The 24741-nt window shown below is 37.1% G+C and overlaps 1 protein-coding gene across 1 annotated transcript in view; it reads right to left on the bottom strand.

Annotated features, from left to right (window-relative positions):
* Positions 1-22457, bottom strand: part of IMPG1 (interphotoreceptor matrix proteoglycan 1) — a 50319-nt gene extending 27862 nt beyond the window's left edge. The window contains exons 1-6 of the mRNA XM_010157911.1: positions 22391-22457; positions 9885-10118; positions 5798-5964; positions 5556-5584; positions 2914-2981; positions 1732-1823 (exon numbers count right to left, since the gene is read on the bottom strand). Of these exons, the coding sequence (XP_010156213.1) occupies positions 1732-1823; positions 2914-2981; positions 5556-5584; positions 5798-5964; positions 9885-10118; positions 22391-22457 (657 nt within the window). The remainder of the gene's footprint in view (positions 1-1731; positions 1824-2913; positions 2982-5555; positions 5585-5797; positions 5965-9884; positions 10119-22390) is intronic.
* Positions 22458-24741: the final 2284 nt, after the last annotated feature.

The following is a 24741-nucleotide window of genomic DNA, read 5'->3' as shown; positions in this document are numbered from 1 at the left end:
TTTTTATTTACTCAAGGACAATTCTGCCCTCAGCCAGGCTTTTTATGCCTTGGATAAACAAACAAACAAACACAACAAAAGCAAGACAATGATCAAGAAGAGCTGGCCCAAAAGAGCAGCAAGCTCATCATCCTGAATCCCACAGAGAAGTGGGGTTTCCACTTCTGCTGCCAGGTAGGTTGGCATGAGGCTGTTAGAGACATCTGATCCATACACAACACCTAGGTTTTGATAGCTTCCAAGAAGAAGCAGAACAAGAAATATGTGCAATTATAGTGTGTAAGGGGATAAGAGAGAGAATAAGATATTAATATAATAATTAGTGAAACAGGTGAGAATGCTTTCTGCACCCCTTGATTCTGCATAGCTCTGCTAAGTCATCCTTTAGGATGCCCCAGTTTTAGAGGAATATATGTTTTGTCTTGCATATATGGCTCACCAATCAGAGAAAGAGCATTCTGTAATGTTTTATCATTTAAACAGAAGATTAAGGTATATGCACTTCCTATATAGCTTTCAGGAAGCTGGTCACAAAAGATGGGGCTGAGGAAAAATGAGGAGACCTATAACATGGAGAAACTAGTTAATGCCAATCTTGTGCTACATCTCAAAATATCACAAACAAGAGATTTTCAAATTATTTTTTCTTCATATTCTATCTGCCCTTTTGCTCCAACATCTATGATACAGTTGGAAATATTAAGATTATTTTGCTTTCTTAGATCTTGAGGATGTAATCATTTCAGATGGTAAAAATAGCATTTATTCGGGATCACTGTGGAGCAATTCCTGTGCTGGAGCTGAGAAACTTGCAGAGGCAGGATGGAGAACGGTGGCAATTGGCATGGGGTGTGATGGGCAAGGCTTCAGCCAGCATTTCTGCCCTCAGATTCTTGGCGGTGACAGCACTGAGACCTTGAGTTCACCCAAGTGGGGAGGAGGTGTCATGAGCCTCTTCCTGCAACTAGTACACACAAAGAACAAAACCCCCCACAGAGTAGCTTTTTGAGGAGCTGCTCTAGAAGGGCAAACTTTTTAGAAATTGAAAAAAACCTCAGAGCAAAGCAGAGGGTAAATGCAAGCACCCAGCTCCCACCTCTCATGGTTCCCTGAGGCCACACAGCTGCACTGAGTTGGGGGCTGCCTCCCTGCCACCCTCAGGCGTGGCAACCAGGGCAGGGTAAATAAAAGCCCCTCCCATCACACCCACCACTATCTCAGACCTAACCTGTGGTTTGAGGTAGCCCTATACACCTACAGAGGAGGGGGTAGCCCCTGGTGCTATACTGCGTGGCTGCTCTGCAGAAGGCATCAGCAAAGATCCCCTGCTTGGATAGATGGCGCTCTGGTAAGGAAAAGGCAAGTAGGTCTAGTCCTATCCGCTGTGTTGTGGAACGTTCAGAAGGTATGTGTTTTATGTTGTTTAATGAAGAACAAGGTTACAAAACAGTGCAAAATAGGCAGTGGGCCCCTCATTAAAAAAAAATGAAAGCTCTGCCTAAAAGCTGGTGGCCATGTTACTTTCTACTGCATATGCAAGAAATATCATGCACTACTCCAGCACAGAACAGATGTTAAGAAAACCCTTCAGTTCTACTAGCAGTAACAGCGGGGAACACTCCTTGTTTTTAAGAACTAATTGTTTATAATGCTTCCCCCTCTTCTCTGCTAGCTGACCTCAGAAAGAAGGGGTGAGTGAAAAAGTGGGATAGGGAAGCAGGCTGTCCTTACCTTCACAGGAGTCTTTGTGTCGTTAACAATCTCATTGAGCAGTGTGCCGTTGGGTAGTGGTGCATATGGAGAGAGCGATGTGCCGGGGGAGCCTGGGAGAGTTTAAAGTAAAATCAGGCAAAACCAGCTTTGTACATTAAAAAACTGCCTTTTTCTCTGTTGGTAAGATGTCAGCTCACTGGAGAAACTTTCCTTATGGAGAGTGTGTTTGAGCACAAGCCTATGCTAGTGAAAAGTGGTGGCCGTGACTTATGGCATAGGTAAAGCTGCTGCTTTTTAGGGAATAGATGGCCTTTCTTTCCAAGTCAAAACATCAGTAGTGGTGCATGTGTGTGACCAGAGGCAAAAATGGCACTGACTATGCATCACATAATGAAAGAATAATAATAGAAAAATAGTATTATTAATAATTTAGGAATAATATTTGAAATAATAATATGTTATCATTTCCTATCATACTGCATTATATATTGCCAAGTATTTATCCTTGATTTTGGCACTTGAGATCCTTATGACAGCTACCTTCCTTTAAGGCTCAGTTTAAAAAAGTAAGAGACTTTGACAGAGTTTTCCAGCTAGAAGCGAAATTCCCATGCTGGAAGTCACTATTGATAAGATTTTGTCATATTTGGTACTCATAAAAGTATGTGTGCAGAATGTTTGTTCTGTGAACCAAAGTGCTAGTATTTAAAGTTTTTATCACTGCATAAATTTCTAACATTGTTTTGAAGAACTGCAGTACACAACAGTGTTAGTAGGTCTAATTGGAATAATCTGTTGAAATTAATGTCTTGGCATTGCTGTGACTTCTTGGTGAAAGTAATTTATTTTCATCCACGTGCTTATTTTGGCTAACGAAGTGCAGCAGCTGACGCTCTATATGTTATTTCATAACTGAAGCAAAATTAGCTCTAATCTTTACAGGTGACACTAGGAAAATGTAAGCATTTAAAGACTGTGAAACAAACCTGGAATGCTACATCTGAGTAGCAGACATGTTGTAAAGAAATTTAAAAAAATTGCTTCTTATAGGGTATTTTGCTAAAGCATTTTCATTGTACTTCATTGAACTTGTCATGCTTCTACTGCATTCATTAAATTACATCCTTCTAAGATCTATTAATCACTGGTTTCAGCAATTCTATTTAATGGGCAGGCGCACAGCAAAAAACTTAATTTTACCTGTAGAAATGGAAGGAATATCTTCCAGCTTTTTGCCACCTGTTTTCTCAGTGGATATTTCATCTTTCCTATCAATCAAATAGAAATGGATGATTTAATGATCAGCATGCTGTACTGGCAATGGTGTAAAAAAAATGTAGACGTGACCCCTATATTGAATTATTTCTAATGGAATATTTGATAAGCTGGTTAAACAGGCAATGGAACAGTAGATCATATTTTATATCCAACAGTTTATATATTTCCTTTCCTTCAATATGGTATTTGCTCTTACAATGAACAAAATACTGATTTGACATATTCCTCCAAGGACTACTAATCCTGTTAGGAGTCTGTTCATGAGGTTTCATGATTGAATTTCTCCAAGCAATCAGAACGATGGGGTCACAGAGCATAAATCAGTGCGCAGGGTCTGCTTTTTCTCTCTTTGAAGTCTATGTTGACCACTGACTAAAATGGACGTGAGACTTCTTGTACATTATCTGAACCAACTAATGTCTCTTTTGTCATATCTTATTCTATCAAGATAGTTCAGTGAGGGCTTTGGACGTCTTCTAATTTTAGACCCAATGGACATTTCATGGTTCCAAGAGTGTTTCATACGGTTTGGTGTGAGGACAGGATGGGTGGACTTATTTTTCAGTTGTTAGCCTGCATTATAATATCATAAGATGCTTCCAACTAGTTTCAAATAGACTCCTGGATCAAGACTATTATGAATTGTAGGAATGTTTATGTTTGGATCGTGATGTAGTAATTAATGGGTTAATGCCTACTGTTGTGTCTATGGCAGACAGCTGAAAACTCAAGAGTATGTTGGGTGTGATGTACAGATTGTCTGCCTTCTATCACATTATTTGACATATTCCTGTTGATATTATTTTCTGTTTTAAGTTTTACAGCCATGTGTTGATGAATAAATTTTGTAACTGCGACTGCTAGCTTGCCTGAAAAGCAGAAGTGTTTTTTATATGTAAGTACGTTTTATAATAAATGTGTTAGATTCCTGCAGTTAGAGCTGTAGAATAATTTCTGCTCTAAAACTAATTTTTTAATGATTTGTGGCTTTGGAAACATTTAGACTCTTAGATTAGAATTTTCTATGTGACATTTTGAATTTTTTTTTCCTGAAATTGTGTGTGTGTATGTGAGAATTTTAGTTGTTTTGGGCTCTGATTGTGGAAAAAAAACACAGCATAGAATAAAAAGCCCAATCATAGAAATAAATGAGGATAGAATTCAAAACACTTCTATAGAAGTAGTTTTCATAAAGGCGGTGCACACAGGTGGAATGTTGGTGAAAACTGATACGAGTGAAAGAACTGCTGCAAATGGGAGGTGTGGTGTTAACCACAATATGAAGCAACCTGAAGCTTGTAGTGTTGACAAAAAAGATGGCTGGGCTGCACTTGTATAGAGAACCAGACTAGATGTTTAATAACATAAAGAACATTAACAACTCCTTTATCATCCTCTTGACATCTCGTGTGGTGAGAACTAAGGTATTATTTGTAATGTTTTCAGAATGCTAACTAAGTATGTGTTGCGGCTTTAACTGGAGAATGATCTGGCATGTACAGAAGATACTACTGTGTGGTTTGGGAAATGTTTTGTAAAGATGAAGTCCAGCAATGCATAACCATGGCTGTATTTTCAGCTAAAATATGAGTAATTTCATAGAATTTATTCACCTTCTGAATTGTGTCTAGGGAAAATTGTACTGTTCATGAGGAGCATAGGAACTCTGAGATCAGTCACTTCACTTATTGCTTTGCTGCTCCTGTTTGCACTAGGCTGAGTTAAAAAAACTCCCTTTGGACTTCCAGGGGAGTTTAATTAGGCCCAGTATTATTAAAAATACATTACCGAGAAAGAAGAACACTCAAAGCTCCCATGTCATAATAAATAAAGATACATAAGACCTCTGTCATCATGAGACAGTATAACTTATGAATGGAAAAGTATATTTGCTACACCTCAAAATTTAGGAAAATTTAAAGGAAAAAATAATACATTAAACAGAGAAACTGTGGACAATGATTTGTCTGGCTGTACTATAGAATTTGTATGCACAGAGATCAGTGTAGTAACTTTAATCCTGCCATTCTCAGAATTCTGACCATTGCCAAGAGCATACTATTTTTACCCCAAGAGGTTACCAAATAAAGCATCACATCAGTTAACACTGTCATGACATGTAAAAATACAGGGGAAAGCTAACGTGAAGGCATGGAATTTTCATATTTGTGCTTAATGGAGCCTCCCAGGTAAATGTTCGTTAAGCTCCCCCACTTTTGCTTTGAGAATTATAGCAATTGTGGCTAATTGTTTGTCATGCTCCCAATCAACACTGACCTAATGCAAACCCATGGCTCTGTCAGGGTCTCATGCTCCCTCTAGCCTAAGAAGACATTCTGTGGTGTTTCAAAGTGAACAGGCAACCCAGACATTTGGCCACCATCGTTATTTGTGATTTAGTTACTGTTTGCTATGATACACACAGTATACACATCTCTTACAGCACACACCAAATACACCACAGTGCTATCTGTATATCGGTTCACATCCACGCACATCTACACATATCTTGTTTCAAAAAAGGTGGTAACATCAAGTGGCAAGGTTCTACTTGTGCTACTTACCTTTCCTGGAAGGTTCTATGTTTTACTCGCTGCGGAAAGATTAAGAAAAACAGCATTTTACTAGTGGGTGTATCCAACCATTGAGCAGAAGCCTGTTAGCTCTTTCATTTACTGTACTTTTATGTTTTCCTTCTAACACATGCCCCCTCCTCTTCCTGAGCAATATTTTGCCCTGATATAAGCAGAAGGGGAGGGACTTGGAAGTCTCCCCCAGTTTCTAAGCAAATGTCAGTAATTCTTACCCGTTGGATTATTTCCAGGTGCTCTTGGGAATTGCTGAAGTTTTTGCCAATGTCGAATATGCAGAAGGTTTCCCTCTGGCAGGCAGTAACCCAGTTCTGATATTCAGAAGTATCAGGAATACGATCCAGAAAAATACGGAAGGCTTCCCACACAGCTTCCTGACAGACTGAGCAAGAAGAAAGGGGCTGGGGATGGATGCTTTGTACCACAAAGTAAACTTGAAAGACTTTTAAAAGTGATTTGGGATTTACGCATTTTATTGTACTTAGTAAACAGATCCAGCTTCTAGGTGTTTTTAGATATGTAGGTTTTTTAAGTATTTTTGGGGTTGACAGTCATTTGCCTTCATGCTGAAGGCATACTTAACCGTCTTTGAGTTAAAGATTGCTCAATTTCCTTATTCTAAAAGAGAGATTAATTTCGCCTGACATCAATGAGTAAGAATCAAACACAAAGCAGGCTTCCTTCGCCTCAACATACAAGGATACGTACTGAATGTTCTAGTGTGAGCAAACAGGGAGGCAGAGAAAAAATAATCTAGCAGTCATCATACCTGAATAATCATAATTTTAACTGCATATGAAGGTTTTGTATGTTAGTATGGCTAACTATGCATTGAACAGGCCAAACAGAACAGATTAAAGATTTTGATATTCCCCTCACATAGAAGAAAATATTTTAATGGCTTTTTTTTTCAAATGCAGCAGGCCAAAATGATTTTATTATATTCCAAATTTTCAAAGTAATTAGTCTTCTCAAAATCTTAAGAACATTCCACAAGCTTGAATGCTTCTTTAAACACCTTTGGAAAAACTGAATGACTTTGTATAGGTAAAATTCCTTTGGAAAGAACATGATTTCCTTCCTCTCTACACAACTGTACACAATCATTTGTTCAGTGTTGAGTATCTCCTCCATGGTGATGATCACCCAGTTAAATGCCAGGCTACATCAGACAAGATTAACAGGTACTGTGGCTGCAGAGAGAACAATATCATTTGGCACCTTGTGGGGAAATGAAAATGAACTTAAAGGGAATAAGACAGTGGGGGACACTTTAGAAATATAGTATTCAGGAATAGCTCTAAGGGAGCTTTGTTTACTGGATGGAAACTGACTTAGTTACATGAGTTTGTTAAACACATAATAATGGAGACTAATAATTTTACATATTCTCTTGACTCACTCCTTACACAAGAAATCTGTGAAGTTCAGCTGTAGTATGTTACAAAATACATTAGAATACATACTTGGGCTTGGCTTTGTCCACTTTTTTGTTTTCTAGCAGTCACCTCTGTGAGGTATTTCACAGAAAACTTGTAAAAGGTAAGTTCCTGCTGCAAAGACCTTGCTGTCTAGCACTGAGTGAGGATCATGACATGCGTGAGTACTCGAGGAAGGGGAGAAAGCAGCAGCAGTGAAGTTATAAAATGACTGCTTAGAAATACTTTATAGGGTTTACTTTCCCTTGATTGTGATAACATGTGTCTTAGATATGTCTGCAAAAGTGAGTTTCTCAGTCACAGATGGCCAGGTGGGGCTACACTTATGTGTCCACTTCTACTAGCACTTGCTGAAGTTTCCTCTTTTTGTAAGTTGAAACCATTTCTAAAAGATTCTGGAAGATAAACTCTTCCCTCCTCCAGATAGTTACTGCCTACCTGACTCATCCTAATAGCTCTTTGGATTTCGGTTCAGATACCAGCCCATCCCCACACCCAAGATATTTGGGTTTCACTGAACTCGCACAGCCTCAAACCAAACATAGAATGAATCCTGGCTGTATCTGAGTCATGTTCAAAATCACTGACTGGTCCAAAGGGATCCTCAGGCTAGCACAGAACCAGCCAGGAAGTGCTGCTCTGTGTGGACTTTCCTGCTTAAGTGCAGAAATATCCACTTACACGGGTTGTCCTCTGCAGGGTCTGCAGACTCGGTTCTGTAGGATATCCAACATAGCTTGGCAGCTGCTAGAACCAATGTGTTTTGAACAGAAACAGTCCAGTTTCTGTCAGCTGTCACGATACTTTCCCATTCATGGGTGACTGCCTCTGCCACTACTTGCTGACTCCTCTGGTGGTGTTAGAGTCCACAAAGCCAGGTGAAGTCTTTGCTTTGTGAAAAATAACGTGCACTCACTCAAGATGAAGGAACACACTTCTTCGAAGTGTTGTTTAAAGATAAATGTTTTTAGAGAAGAGGGTTTCAAACATATTCAAAAAACCATTTTAACAAAAACTTGTCAGCAATTTAAATTCTGTTGCCTTTAGCACTTTCATCTGCAAAGTTCATTACTGTGTGGTAGGACATTTATTTTCGGTACTTGATACCTTCTTTGACTTAGAGTGAGATAATTATCTGCATTATCTAACATACTGGTGTCTCTGAAATCAGTGCAATGTTTCTTTAGGTATTCTCTAAATTTGCTGTAGGGATGTACTCACCTAGCTGTGTTAGGGCACCTCAATAATACCTCAGGAATGACCTGCCCTCTCAGTAGAGCAGCTGCATGTGGAGCAGATGAGGTCAGATTATTAAGAATGAACAGGCTGTCTTTTGAAGATATTTATTCATTATGAGCTAGCAGTTAAGGCTATGTTCTATCATCTTTTTCTTACTTAAAACTCTCTGGTATCTGTGTGAGCAGTAACTGCTGAATAAAGATATGCTATTGGATGAAAAGTAATCTAGTCACCAGGGTTTAGATAAACATGACACTTGGCCAGCTGAAGAGGCGTTGTAGCCGATTCCATGCATGCTCCCAGTTTGGTGATGTAAGTATGGTGTGTTGGTATAAGGTCACAGTAGGGTCAAGTCATCCGATAGCAACTGTCTGAGCCCCTATAACTGTGCTGCTTTGTGTTGTGTGCTCATTCCTGAAAGCATACGATATATAGTGTTATATATATGTTTTAGAAAAAATGTAATTTTTTCTAGGAAGAAGTAAAATTCTACAGAGGATAGCTATGATCCACAGTGCTCTTACAGTTCTAAATGTGTCATGTGACTTGGAGGGGTGGAAGTGTTCTCTTAGCCTTTAGATAGGGAAAAGAACGGACCTAAAGGTATGTCTACAAACCAAAATGAATATAAGAGTGTATCACAGATAGGCACAGGCTGTAAGACTCCAGCGTAGCTACTGCATTATCTTTTCGTGAAGGCTTGTATTGTGGTTACAGCTTCAAGGATAATGCTTGCATCACCACATTTTCACATCCACCTTTTTTTTTATCACTTTCATCAGGTAAATTAACATGCTCAGCTGGAAGGGCAGAAGTCTTGGGTTCTGATCTTTCCCTGAAGGAAAGATTTTTGAGGTTTTCACAAAGGACTGTCTAGCTGCAGTATAAAAATATGCATTTTTCTATTACAGATTGGAACAGCCACATAATGAAAGACTGGGAGAAGTAGAGGAAGGAAGAGAGGAGACATAAAAACCAGACAGCTGTTTACACCATGCTCTCTAGGGACCCAAAATCAGACTGGTGACTCTATAAGCTATCTACATTCAAGGGAGGTAATGAAAGGGCTGGGGAAGGAGCGGATCAATTGGTAGATGAAGAAAAAACTTTATAGGCTTTTAAAATATAAGACTAAGGCCTTTCCATGAACTGCTGACAATTATCTTGGTGTTTGTAGCATACCAACACTGCCACAGGCTTAATATAACTACAGATACACTCGCATATTTGTGCAATGACTGATGAATAGTTTCATTACTTGTCTTGAGCTGGTGGGGTTAATTATGAGCAGAAACAATGGTACCTGCTGCACTTTTCAGTAAGGTGGTACCTCTTTCCACAGTAGTGCTAGCATGATTAGGTCTTCAGATTCTGCCATACTAGAATATTATGTGATCACACTGAGTTCATTAGTCCTTTAAGTGCATTGTTTTATTCTGTTCTGGTAACTCTGTCTTGAACCACGTTGATGTACATGTTACATTTGATTATTTATGTAAAAAATGAAGCAAATAGCACATACACTGTCTAGAGCTACAGAAGAAGATTCTGGAAAGTTATTATGCCTCCTCAATTAAAAGAAATACTTTCAAGGAGGAAGTACATGCTACAATCATCAACTTACCTCTTAATCTGTAGTAAGCTTGGTGGCTGGCTAAAATCTGCTTCACTGATTCTTGTGGGCAAACTTTCACACCAGTTGAGAAAAAGGATGACCTCTTTGTTCGGTGTTTTGCCATGTCAAATATCCGCCTTATGGTTGATACTCTGGACCTCTTTGTTGTTCTTTCTGTTTTGTCTGACCCTGAGGTGTCTGCAAGATGTTTGGCTTCACCACGGTTTATTTTGTTAGGGATTTCTGGAAGAGATGAAAAGTAAGCATGTACATAAACATACATTGCATAGACAGTAGGTATCCAATAAACATCATGTCTGGAAAAGGGCATGAACCTGAAATTCCTTTTTGTTACATTATATTGTTGTCAGTGCCCTGACTGAACTAATGTGCTGAGAAGAAATGTCTTGTGATCATGTGGGGGATCTGGGACTCAAGAGACCTGGTAACTGATTTCTTTATATCTCAACATGTGACCCCAGGACACACAGGGTGAAAGATAGTGAAGCATATCTGTATCAGCCGACAGTCTAAAAAAGGTGTCTATGCTAACAGGTAAGTAAAATGAGTCACTTGTACCTTAAATCTGCACCCTTTAAGATATTCTTATCTTACCTTTAGGCTTCAAGGCACATCTCGCTTCACATCAGGTTCACAGTCTTGAACCCATCCCAAGAACTGGGCCCTGAAACACTTTATTTCAAAAGCTGTACAGAAGTTTGTTCGTCTTTGGGGAAAGAAAGAGCTGTTGCCACTCTCTCTTTATACTCCACAGTGTAGCCCTCTATCCTTCCCTTACATAAACTGAAGTATTAACCAGAACAGACTGCAATTATGCTTCCTTGCCACTGGATGATAATAGGTGTTGTGAACGCTCTTGCATTATACCTCAACAGATCTCTAGCTATTCCTGGCAAAGTGGAACACCTACAGTAGAAAAAAATCACTGAGTGGGCATTGAAAATCTAGGCTTAAGTTTTACTTACAGAGCTATTCAGTTATGGAAAATAGAAATGCTTTTAGGGTGTCAAAATAGTCTTGATCATAGGAAACCCCATCCTAAAAGGCACACAAAAAATCTGCAGTAATTTGGTTCCAATTCCTAAGTATCTGTGATGCAGAATTACATGACATAGCACGAAAAGGTTAATGATAAAAATAGCATAGAAGATTCATATTTAAATGAGTTGAAATATAGTACTTTGCAGCATCACATGACAGGAGCAATTAGTATATTTTAGATTATCTTCCAAAATTTTACATAAATATTAATAAAGGTCTTAATATGGAAATACCTATTTTTTTGATATGTTTTCATACATTTGATACAGTCATTACAGATGAAAATTAAAGAAAAATGTAAATATAATAGAATACATTTTGAAAGAATATATTTGAAAGAAAAATGTAAAATTTGTAAGTAATTGGAAATCTTTAAGGGAGAAAATGTAAGAAAGGCATGGTATATGTGTACCTGAATGCTGACAAATCAACTGAAAGAAATGCTTTGAAGAATGATTTAAAATCTTGTAAAAGAAGAACAAAAGAAAATAATAAGGTTCAAAAAGAGTAAGTTCAGTGAGTAATACTAACAAAAAAATTGAATAAAATATTATGAGTTTGCTGGAGAAAGAAGAAATGTCATGCTGCATATAACAAACAGTAATTTATAATGTTCGTAGGCAAATAAAGAGAAAATAAGAAAGGTAAAAACACTTCTTGACAGCTTGGAACTGTGTAAATTAAATGTTTAAAGAAAAGTGGGCAGATAAATGATAAGAGAAAAATAATTGAAAAGCATACTGTTACAAAAATAATAGTATTTGAAGTAAAGAATGCAAAACGTTCTACAATTTATGTCACTATAAATATATATATGTACATATATATCGGTTCTAAATTTCATAATGAACATCCAATGCTTAATGTGTAGAAATCATAATAATGACATATATAGTATGAGATAGGTGGTAGTCTGATATGGAAAAAATTTGACTGCTTGATTATGATGACTATTGTATGAAAGACGAAGTTATACAATGAAGCCAACAGGTGATTGTTATTGTTTTGTAAAGGATGCCAAAGGCAGCAACCTGTAGGCCTATAACTGTCTAATTGTTGCAAAGTAGACTAATACCATGATTCAGTCATGTAGTGTTTATCACTAAACAAAATGGAAGTAATTTTTTCCACAGTAACATCAGATCATGAACCATGAACTGCAAAAAAGGAATTTCTCCTGTGAAAATACGGCTTTGGGTCCATCAGAATCCACAAGTGGCCAAACACTAGAACAGATGAGACACTGAGATATTTGAATGATATATAGGCTGAGAGCAGAAGATCCAATGTCATTGCAATCTCAAAGTAGACCCCTGAAATCCTCTAGAAGAAAATAACCAAAAATCTATATGGGAAGTCACCACTTGTAAGTCTTTTACAAGGTGTATTATCTGTGATAGACAAGCTGCCCAGGCAGTCTGACCAACTGGGGCAGAGGATTTTGTCACTAAGCTCTTTGATAGCTTTTGAGGTCTCTCTTGAAGGATTTGCTTCTTCCCCAGGATTTACCCTAAGTCATTAACTTGAATTAAGAATTATACTATTTGTAATACTGACAAATGTGTTTCTTCTCAAATGATCATTGTAATTATTTCAAACCCTCTGTGTTAGAGTCACTATTTGGGCTTTTCAGTCTGCGAAAGTGACCACACATTATCTGCTTCCAGTTATCACTGTTCTGCTAGCCTGTCCAGGGTAGGTGTAAATTATTCCACTTTTCATTATTTCTCTGCAATGTCCACTTTTTTGTGGAAGGGATATGTTGCTTAAGTATGCTTATTATAGAAGTTTTACTTTCATTTATATCTTGTTAGTAAATTTCCCTTACTGGAGTATCTTTTAGTATCATCTGTTCTTGAAATAAGTTTTTTCCTAAAGCTAAGCAGACTTGGAATTGGGAAGAACATCAGTCCTTCTCTCCACATGATTGTCCAATACTTATTTCATATTATATATTGAATGTGAATGAAAGAAAAACTGTCTTCTAGTACAAAAATCTGTTCATATTTCTTCAGACCTGTGATTTCCCATGTATCTGTGGAAATTCTGAACTGAGAAATTTTTACGTAAGACTCCCAGATGATTTACTTTACATGTATATATTACACTTTACTATAACTCTCGTCCATCTACATCTATTAACAAATCCCATTTTCTTTTCCTGTGCAACATAGTGATCAAGTAAATGGAAATGGTGCATGTTGTACAGTGTACATAATTTGATCATTTAAAAAAATCCAAATAAAGCTTATTTACTTTTCTTAAAATAAATAATTTTTCTTATTTTTTATTTTTAATTCTTTTCTGAAATGAAAATATACAATTAATATATTTAGTGTTTACCCTGCCCAATTTTTTAATTTAACTCTGTTGTTTCACAAAGGTGACTGTCTCGGTTTTACCTTCAAATGGTATGTCTAAGATTTTTAGTGTTCCTTGATAGTTCTAGTGCAGAAAGGCAGAAGGGCAGATAACTGTCAAAGTCTGGTAACATCTCACTGTACTTTAGCTTAATCTCCAAGGTGCATTAAACAAAGCTGTAACTCTCCTTTATTCTCACATGAAAGAATCTGTATCACTGACCCCATTTTCCAAGTGGCATACTGGAGGAAAAAAGTTGTGGTAGTTCTCTCAAGGTGACCTACAGAGTTGCTATCAGCCATTATTAAAATGACCTCTAGTCCTGAACTTAGACAAACATAACAAAAGATTTTCAAAATATATGATATAGCAATCTGATTCATATGAGACATAATCAAAGTGCTTTGACATCCATACAGGTGTCTCAAGTACATAGTACTGTTCCTCATGTTTTGTTTTCAGGTGGGTAAATGGTATTCATTTATCAAATTAAAAATCTGAAATCCTTGGAATTAGGCCAGGCCTCTCCCTTGTGTCTCCTGAGACACGCATTATGAAATTTATACTCTCACTAAAAAAAAAGGCAGGAGAAAGATTTTATTTTTTTTTTAAAGGAGAGAGTTCCTATGTATTTTTAATAATATGCATGATGAAAAAGGAAAAGTACATAATTATTTAACTGGATTTGAGGGGGGAAAAAGGTTCTAATCCATTCAGATAATTGGTCAGCTCTTTTGTTTGTTTTAATTTGGTTTTATAAATGCAGAACTTTGTATATGTAGCTTTCTTATATAGCTGTAGTGGATGCTTTTCTATACAGCTTTACCAATTTCTAGCTGTTAGGAGTATCAGTTTTGGGAAGTCTCCAGTTTTGGTGTGGGTTGTTTGGTTTTCTCTCAACAATGTAGGAAATTTCTCTGTACGAACATTTACCCACAGCATTAATTTGGAAGTAAACCTTTTAGTTTTATTTGACCTTAGAAAATCAAGATGCCATTGTATATAAAGAGGAGAACTTAAAATATAGTAACAAAAGGTTTCAGCAGCAAAATTCAAGGTGACATCAGGACGAAACTGTTGAAGTCTGAATAATTCATTATTATAATTATCACAAGGTTTGACATGTATGAAAAAGCAGATTAGTCTAAAAATAAGTGGATGCTCTTAGGATAGAGAGCAATGCTTGATTGATAAATGAGACATATTGCCTGCACAATAAAGTACTTATTAATTAAAAGACAGGGCTTATTTAAGGGGAGCTGCTGAAATAGGATGAAGAAAGCTTATCAAAGAGAGTTAATTTGACAAAGGTCCCATAAATGTGTTGTGATCGAATTAAATATATGGCAGGGCCAACAGCCCCTGTGTTGATAATACAACCAGTAACAAAGCAAGGATGACTAGTCATGGAAAGTTGATCTTGAGATCCCTGAAATGGCTCATCAACACCATAGGGAACATAGAAAATATGAAGAGAGTTAATATCCTGGACTCTTTGCTTTAAAGCAGTCTCCTCCTGCCCTGGAAATAGTAAGGACCCCAGATTCTAATGACACTTGCCAGTTACAGGCAGGGTACCCATGGCATGTTCTCTTCTTGGGTTCTTTCTTAAATCTTTTTTTAAATCTTTTTTATGCCACAATGCATCAGTTCCAGTTGCATGGGAAGAGTCCGGCTGGACTGAAAGGGCTTAGATGAGCAGGTACAAATTAAAATATTGTATGGCTTTATCAGCAAATGCAGCCTAGATAGGAGTACTAGGAGCAGCACTTATCTTCTCCCAGAGGAGCATGTAACAATGTCTATCTTCCCGTGCAGATGTGGAAGTTGAGGCCCTTTTCATGTACTGTTGCTGATGTTTGGGACTGCTTTGCCTGTGCTTTGTCAAACAGTGTACCTCTGACTGTGTTTGCATTATATTTCCAAGCTTGTTTTCACAACTGTGAAAGCTCACAACTTCAAAAACTAGACAGTATGGAATCCCATATTAGAAAAAGTAATACTAATATTTAACCTGCTCAGGTCTTGTCTCTGAGAGCTCAGTGCCCTTAAACACAAGATTATATGTCTTGCCTGTACGTATCTTTGGGTCCAATATATTCTTTAACTATTTTTAATGCACACAGTGAAAGAACTTCGGGAGGAATTGCTGAAGGGACTCATCCCAACAGTTCTTCCATCCTGGTGGGTAGTGGGTCTTATCTGGGAGATAACCTGGAGTAGCTGAGGCAAGGAGAGAACTCAGGTTTAGTGCACTTAACAAGTGAAATGCTGGGTAAGAGGGCAGTATCCACTGCTGTGAGTGTGTTTCGCTGAAAGATAAGGAGGTGATGTTGATGCCAGCTTCAGAAGATGGGCACTGGCCAGAGGAGAATGCCTGTATTCTTAAAGGAGAGGAAGAGACCTAAGGCATTTATATAAAAAGTAATTATTTTTAATTCCTCAATTTATATTGACAACAATGAGCTTGGTAATTCCTGTTTGATATGTTGGCTTGTGTGAATGCCATTCTTAAATGCCACTAAATAGTAACATTACCTGTGGAATGAGGCTTGGGTATTTAATTGTAGCAAAGAGCTATGGGGGCTGGGTCCAGGCCTCCAGGTTGCAAGACCTTGTGTTCAGTTGGCTGATGTTCACTAGCAAACCTGCACAAGTACCACAAAGCTGGTGTCTACACACGCAGCACTGCAGAACCTTTCATGTACCTACTAGAATCTTGTGTAATGCATGACTCTGCATCACCTTATGTTTTGGGGAGGTGTTAAGCCCTGCCTGTGCAGTGGGGACTTTGTACTGAAGACAAAATTCATCTGATCCCTGTGCCTCTTGCATGATAAAATGTCACTTGTATGTGTTCACAATCTATTGTCAAGCTCTCTGTGACACAGGAAAAGAGCTCCAGGCTCCTGCTTAAAAGGTATGTTCTGCAATTTTCAACCTTTTAAAGACTATGTTCTTGTTTTGAATTACATCTGTAGGAGAATTTGGGACAGTCGTGGGTTTTCATAAATCCCACTTCTTGGCAGGGATGCTCCTTTAAACATTTATGGAAGGTGAAGAATTTCATTACGGTTAACATAGTACTCAAATAAAGCAAGGTTCCCATGAGTCCTTATGTGATATATTCCTGTTGTTATCCTGATGTTAAAAATACTAAATGTTAGGTTATAATGAAATAAATATACACCTCAGAACTTATATGGGAATAAATCTGGAGAAGAATGTGATAATTTTGAAATATATGGTATAGCAATGACAGTAGTAAATGTCTAAATTTTAATAATAACCATAAAACTTGGTGTTACATTCAAAGCTAGGAGATAACATTAGATAATAGTTATTCTGCAGAACCATTTAAATTAACCTGGATTTACATTTTGATACCAAAGATTACTGTTGTTATGACCAATGTGCTTTGGAATTTCAGTAACTGTGAAGAATTTTATTTCTGCAAGTAGGTAACACTGGAAAACTAAGATAGATATCACCCCCTCAGCTGTTCTCCTTCACCCAGATGCTCAAATGTGTGTGGTTTTCTATGCCAGGTGGAGAAAGAGAACTGTTAAATCAACTAACTTCAGAAAGCAAGCTAAGAAGATAATTTGAAACAATTTTTATGAAGTTTATGCTTAGGCCTTGTAACATATTTTTTTCTTCCTTTCTAAATAGAAAATTTGGTAACATCTTTGAATTTATGCTAACTATATAATTCATGGCAAAATAACTATGGTGAATTATCTACCTGTTATAGATGAGAATAGAAAACATAATATGCCACTGGTAAGATTTTCCTGCTTTTGTGAATATAGTTGTCATATACTGACAAACAATGAATCCATGTTCGCAATAGATGCAGTCGGTACAAACAAATAATGAACATGCTGAAAGCTTTGAGTCAACACGTGATTATGACACATTTCCTTCCTGCCTGAAAGAACATAATAAGAAACTCATATTTTCCTTGACATCGTATGTCTAATTTAAGGCAGAAATATACACTGTCTCTTTCAGACAGATAAGTGCAGTTTCTGGCAAAGAACCCTCCTTGTTATTCATCAGCTCTACTAATTTCTACTGCTGGAATTTATAGAAAATATTAAAGACAATCTATGATTTCATTGCCAACTTCTGAATCCTGTAACAGTCTGCATAAGGTCCAGGACATAGTCTAGAAACAGCATTGAAGAATGAGTAGTTTTAATGTTGATATATGAAACATATATGTATTTGTATTTCCTTGGACATCTTAGAAGCATTTGACCTGAAATGGCGTTCAATTATCTCGTGTGGTTTGTATCAAAGGATGCAACAAAATGCTTTAAATATTTGAGTAGTTCTTGGAGGGATGCAGCCAGTCTGCATGATGAAACACTCACTCGAGCACCTCTGCTATACATTTTCTAATCAATCTTACTCAAAGACGTACAGCTGTCCTCTGAGAAAGTCAGTGAGACAGCATAAGTTCAAGTTCCAGCAATATTTTGCTATGTATGTCAGTGTTTTAACAATTTTGAAGATGTGAGTAAAAGAGTTGTAGTGTAGAATTGGCTTACTGAGGTACCTGTATTTGAATATGATAACAATTAGGATGGTTGGCATATGAGAAAAATTCCAGGAGCCAGAAGCCACAGTGCCATCTATTTGCTTGAACTTGTGTAATTGGAACTGGTGAATTTTACTCATGGTTTAGGGGCACTTATCCTGCAATACAATCTACAGTCTCTGGCTAATGGACTCCATCTCATTTTGACAGTGTGACTTGGACTTAACCTTACTTAGGGATGCATCAAGCTGCATAGACCAGAGTTAGGTTGGGAGGACACCTGGAGGTCACCTAGTCCAGTTCCTTGCTTTAAGAATGGCCAACTTCTGAGCTAGATTAAATTTGTCTAGGTTTGAGGGAGAACAGGAAAGGGGAAAGAAACCCCAAACTTGATTACAACTGTCTTCATTTTGTGCTGTAACCCCAAAATCACAAATGAAATGTGAGTGCATTGCTGCTTCCTACCTGAAACTGCTGGGGCTTCTATGATCTGTGGTGACTCAGTATGAAAGGTCTACCTGGAGCACATCCACTAAAACTGGTATTTCAGGTAACAGGCTTACCAAGATTGTTAATATACAATTGGATGATGTCTGAGAGAGGTACTGAAAGATTCAGAGAGGCCAGTAAGAAGGTAATTTTGGGTCTGCACTAAAGTAAAAAATTTGAAAGCCAGTAAAACCTCACCACTGGTGGCCTAAGTACAATTAGCTATGTAGCTATCAGTCTGGGTCATACTGGTTTGCAGACCTCTATGTGACTAGGCAGTGGCTTTGAGAATCAGCCTGCTAAACTCTGCTGTTGTCCTGCTTTATGACCACAGTGCCTCTTACAGGTCAGGTCTGCAGTTTTTGTGTTACATTGAGGTCCTCATGCTTTGGTGAAATGAGGGTGATAGCGTTACTCTGTCACACAGGTCTATTGTAAGGTCAGAACTGGTGGTATGCTTGCATAAAGTGATAAGGCGTGCTACAATTATGTTAGGGCATATAGACACACCTACACTGTGGCAGGCGTCAGGGTACTCCCACGATTGTTAATCTTGTGTTTCCCAGATACGTTACTATTCTGAAGTGTCTGTCCAGCAAATAGCAGCTGATAGTGACTAAGTGCCAGTATATATGTATATACAAGCAGACAGATAGATAAATATTTCTTTTTAGGAAGTTTGTTGTTCAATATGACACATTACTAAGGGGAAGAATTTGTTTGAAACACAGCTGGGCTTGCGAAGTGCAAGGAATGTGCAGGATAGTGCCCCTAATTTCCTGATAAAAGTGGAAGAATTGTGTGATAATGAGCAGAACACTCATTTTAATCACAAAGGGACTGGGAATAGGAAAGAGGTACAAAAGCAGAGGAGAAAATGTAAATTTTAAATATTTTAAAGCATCAAAATTTAGTAGAATGAATACATAGTTTTCCTTCTGGGAAGACAGCATGTTTGCTACATCTGATGAAGTGCCATATCACTTAGTGCACTGCTGAAGACACTAGAACACCACAACTAGCTGAGAAATGAAGAATAGCATAAGCAATAACCTGGATTTCTAGCTGGTTAAGACTCCAGGTAAAGTTACTTTATTGTAGCCTGTAAATTAACATCCTGTAAAGGGAGAAAACTTTTTATTATTAATACTGATCATCTTGTCCACAGGTGTTTTCAGGGAAAAAAAAAATCCCACTAATCTGACTGTTCATTCATATATAGCACACTAATCCCTATGGTATGGGTGTGATTGTCTCTGGTTCTTAAAGATTAATTCCAGATATAATATTACGGTATTTTTATTCATGTTTAACTTTTAGCCAAGAAATAGATAAGATTAAAACTCATATATAATCTAGTGTTACATTTGTCTGTGGGTTTGGGGAAGGTTTACTTTTTATTTGTTTATAAGCACAACCAGGAAAGCTAACTTTAACTTGTCAATTCTTACTTTATGGATGAAAGTAGAAAATAATCTTAATGCAAAAAGGAGATTTTTTTTTTTCTTTCTTTCTTTGAAGCTTTATGTTCTTTGACTTCCCTTTCCCTTTGGCACAGTTTTCTTAACCCTTTTTTACAAGGGCAATTATAGTAATGAAGATCTGCAACACTTACTGCTGAACTGGAACAGCTGAGCGGGAAGTGGTAAGTCAGAATGAATTAAAATTATTTCATAGAGCACACACAAAGGCTTTGTGTCCTAAAGAATGGCTGAGTAAATAGCAGATATTTGCTTGCTGAATAAAAAATAATGCTAAACAGCCTTGAATGCTCTCTGGCTCCCTTACATTCTCACTATCAAGCACTAGGATGTACTCAGCATCAATGTAGTTTTGGGATTTCAAAGCTCCTCTGTATTTTGCTAGTTTGTCTGCGTTTTCAGTGGTTAAAAATTACTCTACTGACATATTTTGTGTGTAGGTTTTTTGCCATTACAAAGATTTTACCCCCCTCACTTTCCCTGTGCATTGATAGAAGCAGTTTATGTCAGGACAGTGGCAAAGACCTGAGTTCAAGTCCTGAGGTAATTTCCTGGATTCTGGCACTAGTCATGTCCAAAGATAAACATTCTATCTCTAAAGACTTTATTTTGCTCCCTACAGTTTTTGGTTTGTTTATTGCAGAACTGAAGGTACTCCTGGACAGTCTCCAAATGTCTGGGAGAAGGACTCTTTTGGTCCTAAAATAAGGATGGGGAGGAAAGACCAAAAGACATTACTAAGCAAGCTCCCCACTTTTTGTTAAAGATGTAAGTCAAGATGTAAAGTGAATCAGGGCTTTGAATTTAAGATGGTTTTGTTCATGTGTAAAAACCAAAACCAAACAATGTTTGTTTGGAAAACATTCACATGCATGTATAGAAAATACATTTTTTTTCCCCTGAAAGACATGAAAAATGACAACATTTCAACACTACTACATAAGCAAGATGCTTATTTGAAGTTTATTATTGGCCATTGTTTCCTGAGTGTTGATAAACATTCTATGCACCAAGTCTCCTACTACATCTCTTAGGGAGAAAATGCACAGTTCTGTAGTCCTCTCTGCCAAGATAGCCTCCCAGAATCTTGCCAGTGTCTTTTATGGAGATGTATTGTAACATACAATTACAATTTGCAATGGATGAAACTGTGTGATCTTACTTTTTACTTTACCACTTTCTCAGTTCATGATTTTAAATATGGACTGTAATGATATCACCAAGCATGCTTGAATTACCTGGAATTAATTTTATCTATGTCCGTCATAGAATCTGCAAATTCAGTGCAAAGCCAGTTCATTTTTATGTAACTTTTCTTGTAAGACATGAACACTATCACTCATTCTCTTTTTTTTTTCACATTTCCAAAATACCATTAATGATTAAATGACACTGTTTACATGGGATTAAAAAGTAAAATTGAAGAGCAACAGAATATAAATTTAGTTTTAACACATTACTTTTTCCCAAGGATTTTTTTCAGTACTGTAATTGTCCTCTAGAGAAGATTGACATAATTTCAGTGAGATAAAAGAACTGTTCTTTATTTTTTTAAAGAAAATCTGTGCAAAGAAAAGCAAGACCAAAAAAAAAAGGTGTAAATAAAGCTTTCCAAGTACTATTGACAGCAGACCATGTTTGACACCGTCTCTAATAAATATTGAAATGCCTTTAAGGAGATTTCTCTTTCATCATTTTACATTCTTTGCATTTAATTAATATGCCTGAGATTGACATAAAGTAAGAGGTCATTGACTTGGGCAAGCATAAAGCAGTTGTAATGTTGACTTTTAATTCAGTTATATAAATATCAAAGCATAGATGGAAAGTTTGAAAGAAAATTCCCCCAAAGTTAACATTGATCCCAGAACTCTAAATGCATTGAATATGGAACTGCACAGGGAAAAAAAATCACATCACCATCTTTTTTTTTTTTTAATTATTGAAGAAGCCTTAAAATTGCTGTCAACTATTGAATGTTTTAAAAAGGAGCAATAGTTAGCTGTTGTATTAAGTACAGAGAGTCAGTGTTTCTGTTTTATTGCAAATAATTTTACTATTACCACAGTAATCCTTACTAGTACTGCCATTTTTTGTATATTTCCCAGTATGGTTTATTCCTCCAGAATTTGTATATTTAAAAGTTTTTGAACATGTTTCTGACAATGGCTAGTAAACACAAATCTATATTTTACTACTTTCTCTTCATTTCAGGGATGACAGATCTTCTTTAACAATGTCAATGCTCAGATGTTCTTTCAGCTATTGTACTCCTTTCTTATAAATGTTTTTGAAATTATATATTTTCATAGCAGAACATATGCAGGTAAACTGAAACTGAATGGCATCCCTTGTAAAGGTTGTAAAGCCTGGGAAACACGCATAAGAAATCTTGCCAACATTTCTTTTTCCAACTTTATAGCAGTGTCAGTAACTATACTGTCTCTAGCTGAATTGTCAAAACACTGAATTCCAAACAAAGAATTCTGTAATGTGAAAATACCCTCATGCTTCAATTTATTTTATTTCAGCATATGCAATGTAAATTCATATAAAGCATTATTATATGAACTTACCTCTGCTTCCCTGAACTTGGAGAGCAAGGCAAATGATCAAAAATATTAATCCAGTTTTCAAATGCATGCTGTCTATTGATCATTCACAGTTTTCAAGATCAGTCATGCAAGAAAAAAGAAAATTTAGGTCAAGTAGAAGACTTTTCTTTTCTTAAAGAACTAAAATCTCCAAATGTCTTCCTTCTTATTACTTTTCAGGTGTTCCCAGCCTGGGACTGCATTGAATTGCAACTAGGCAAAGAGAGCAACAGGTGCCAGAATGCAAGAGCTGGACAAACCCCTCCAATGCACACACTTCTAGCCTGGGGGACTGGAGTCGTAAGACAAGAGTGACGAAGTTTTAAAAAAAAGCAGTGTCTGTTTCTGGAATAATCTGTTTATCTGCTGCTCAGACATAATCCCTCTTACGGTCCAGCTGGAAGAGCTTTCTTCATCTTATTAACCTTCTGGAACAGCATCTGTCAACCCCAGAAGACTTCAGCAGCACCATGATAAACAACGGAAGTCTCTTCTAGTGCCCGTTGCCTTTCAGCATTGGTCCTTTGGGCATTCTGGAGGCACAGCATGTGAGCAGAGGCGAAATCGTGGGGACAGCTAATTGTGCTATTTCCAAACCAAGTGATCATCAAATCCAGGCAACTTCCTTTGAAGAGGAAGACAGCTTTTTCTGAAAGAACATCCTCTGCTCAGCTTTTTCACTGCGTCTGTCTTGGAAGCCTTTCTCTTTTCTCATACTGAAAGGTTGCTGTTGCAATATTCCCATCAGGACAATGATGATGATGTTCTTTGACAGCAGTGAATGATGTGACTCAGCAGTAAATTGCAGCAGTGTTCAAGGCTGGCACAATCTGATGCCAAACTGAGAGTGGGGGAGGGAAGGTGATGCATGGAAGGACAATAAGAAATGGTGTTGAGAAATGCTGTTTCAAGCACATAGCTCGAAGGCCAAGAATTGGCAGTGAGTGAATACACTTTACAAACAGCCCTGTTCCAGTTTCCCAAATAACTAGTCCAGTTATATATTTGGCATGTGTAAGTGTTCTATACTTACTTTATTTTCTAGAACTTTTTTTACTGTTGCATTACACATAAAACAGCTACCAAGTGGGTATTTGTAATGGTCTGTACCTCTTAGAGATTTTTGTGCAAGTGTGCTTTAACATAAGAAGCATCTGGACTGGCAGCAAGAATCTGTAAGTACAAGTTACTTTGAGAACAACCTTCATTTGAACCTAATCAGTATTCTATTTTTACTTAGGATTTAAACAATGGTAGCCTCCCTCCCTTCTCGAGATTGCCTAATTTTAACTACTCATACCAGCTAGCACAGAGGCTGGGCTGGGACCAAATAAGATCTGCTTTTTTCTTTTGTTTTCACAATATTTTTCTGATTTTTCGGTGCTCATTGTAATGATTTATGTATATTGTTTCATGCACATTGTTTTATTACTCTAACAAAATAACTTAAGAACACCTTGCCAGCAGCAAAATGCAAAGCAACAGTGGAGATGAGCAGGATTTCTACTGGAGAAAATTTGAATATTACCTAAGGAGCATTCTTTAGAAGTACCGATATTTGTATTTACATATTGCATATATCATAATCATACGGTATACAGTGTAGTCGTGTAAGTGCTACCTCTATGAACCAATAGCAAGCATTTATAAGCATGTTACAGTTGAAAGTTGAAGTTCCCCCCAATATATTATTTTTACTTGTTCCAAGTCTCAATCTACAACAGTTGGAAGTATTGGGAATTTTCTCTGAGCATGGTGGAATTCATTGTTTCTGGTGACGTCTGAAAGTGCAGGTTTGGCAAAAGTCACAGATTATTTCCTCAGTACTCTAGGTACGAAACTCCCAATGGAATTTGTTAGGAATGTGATCCTTTAATTCCATTAGGAATCTAATTTAAGCATCAGACTGCATTTTGAAAATGTTCAATAAAGAGATTTACTTAATTACTATGCAGAGACTTGTTAGTGAGGCCTGAGCCAGAAATCAGAAATCCTTTTTCAAAGCTTTCATTTAAAAAAATATTTTTGAACCATTCACATGTTGAAGACAAACATTTAATGAAACATACTCTTATCTTTCAGAGATAAAGGAACAGGAACAACCCTAGAACACACCACAATGTTGTGTGGTGTCAAGGTATGACTTAAGGAAAATATTGGGCTCTGTAAATAAACTATGACTAAAAATTTGAAGGGCAGGAGTCTGCATACTTTGAGATGATGCTTAAATCATGAATATTTTAAGCTGTTTTCTCTTAAGGCAGTGCCTTCTATATGTTTCCATTTAATTAAGAAATTTTGTAACTAACCTTGATAACTGCCACAGTGGAAGC

The sequence above is a fragment of the Eurypyga helias genome, unplaced genomic scaffold (genome assembly GCF_000690775.1).
Source record: "Eurypyga helias isolate BGI_N326 unplaced genomic scaffold, ASM69077v1 scaffold10668, whole genome shotgun sequence".
In the NCBI taxonomy this organism is placed as follows: Eukaryota; Metazoa; Chordata; class Aves; order Eurypygiformes; family Eurypygidae; genus Eurypyga; species Eurypyga helias.
This window is presented reverse-complemented; position numbering and strand designations above follow the sequence as displayed.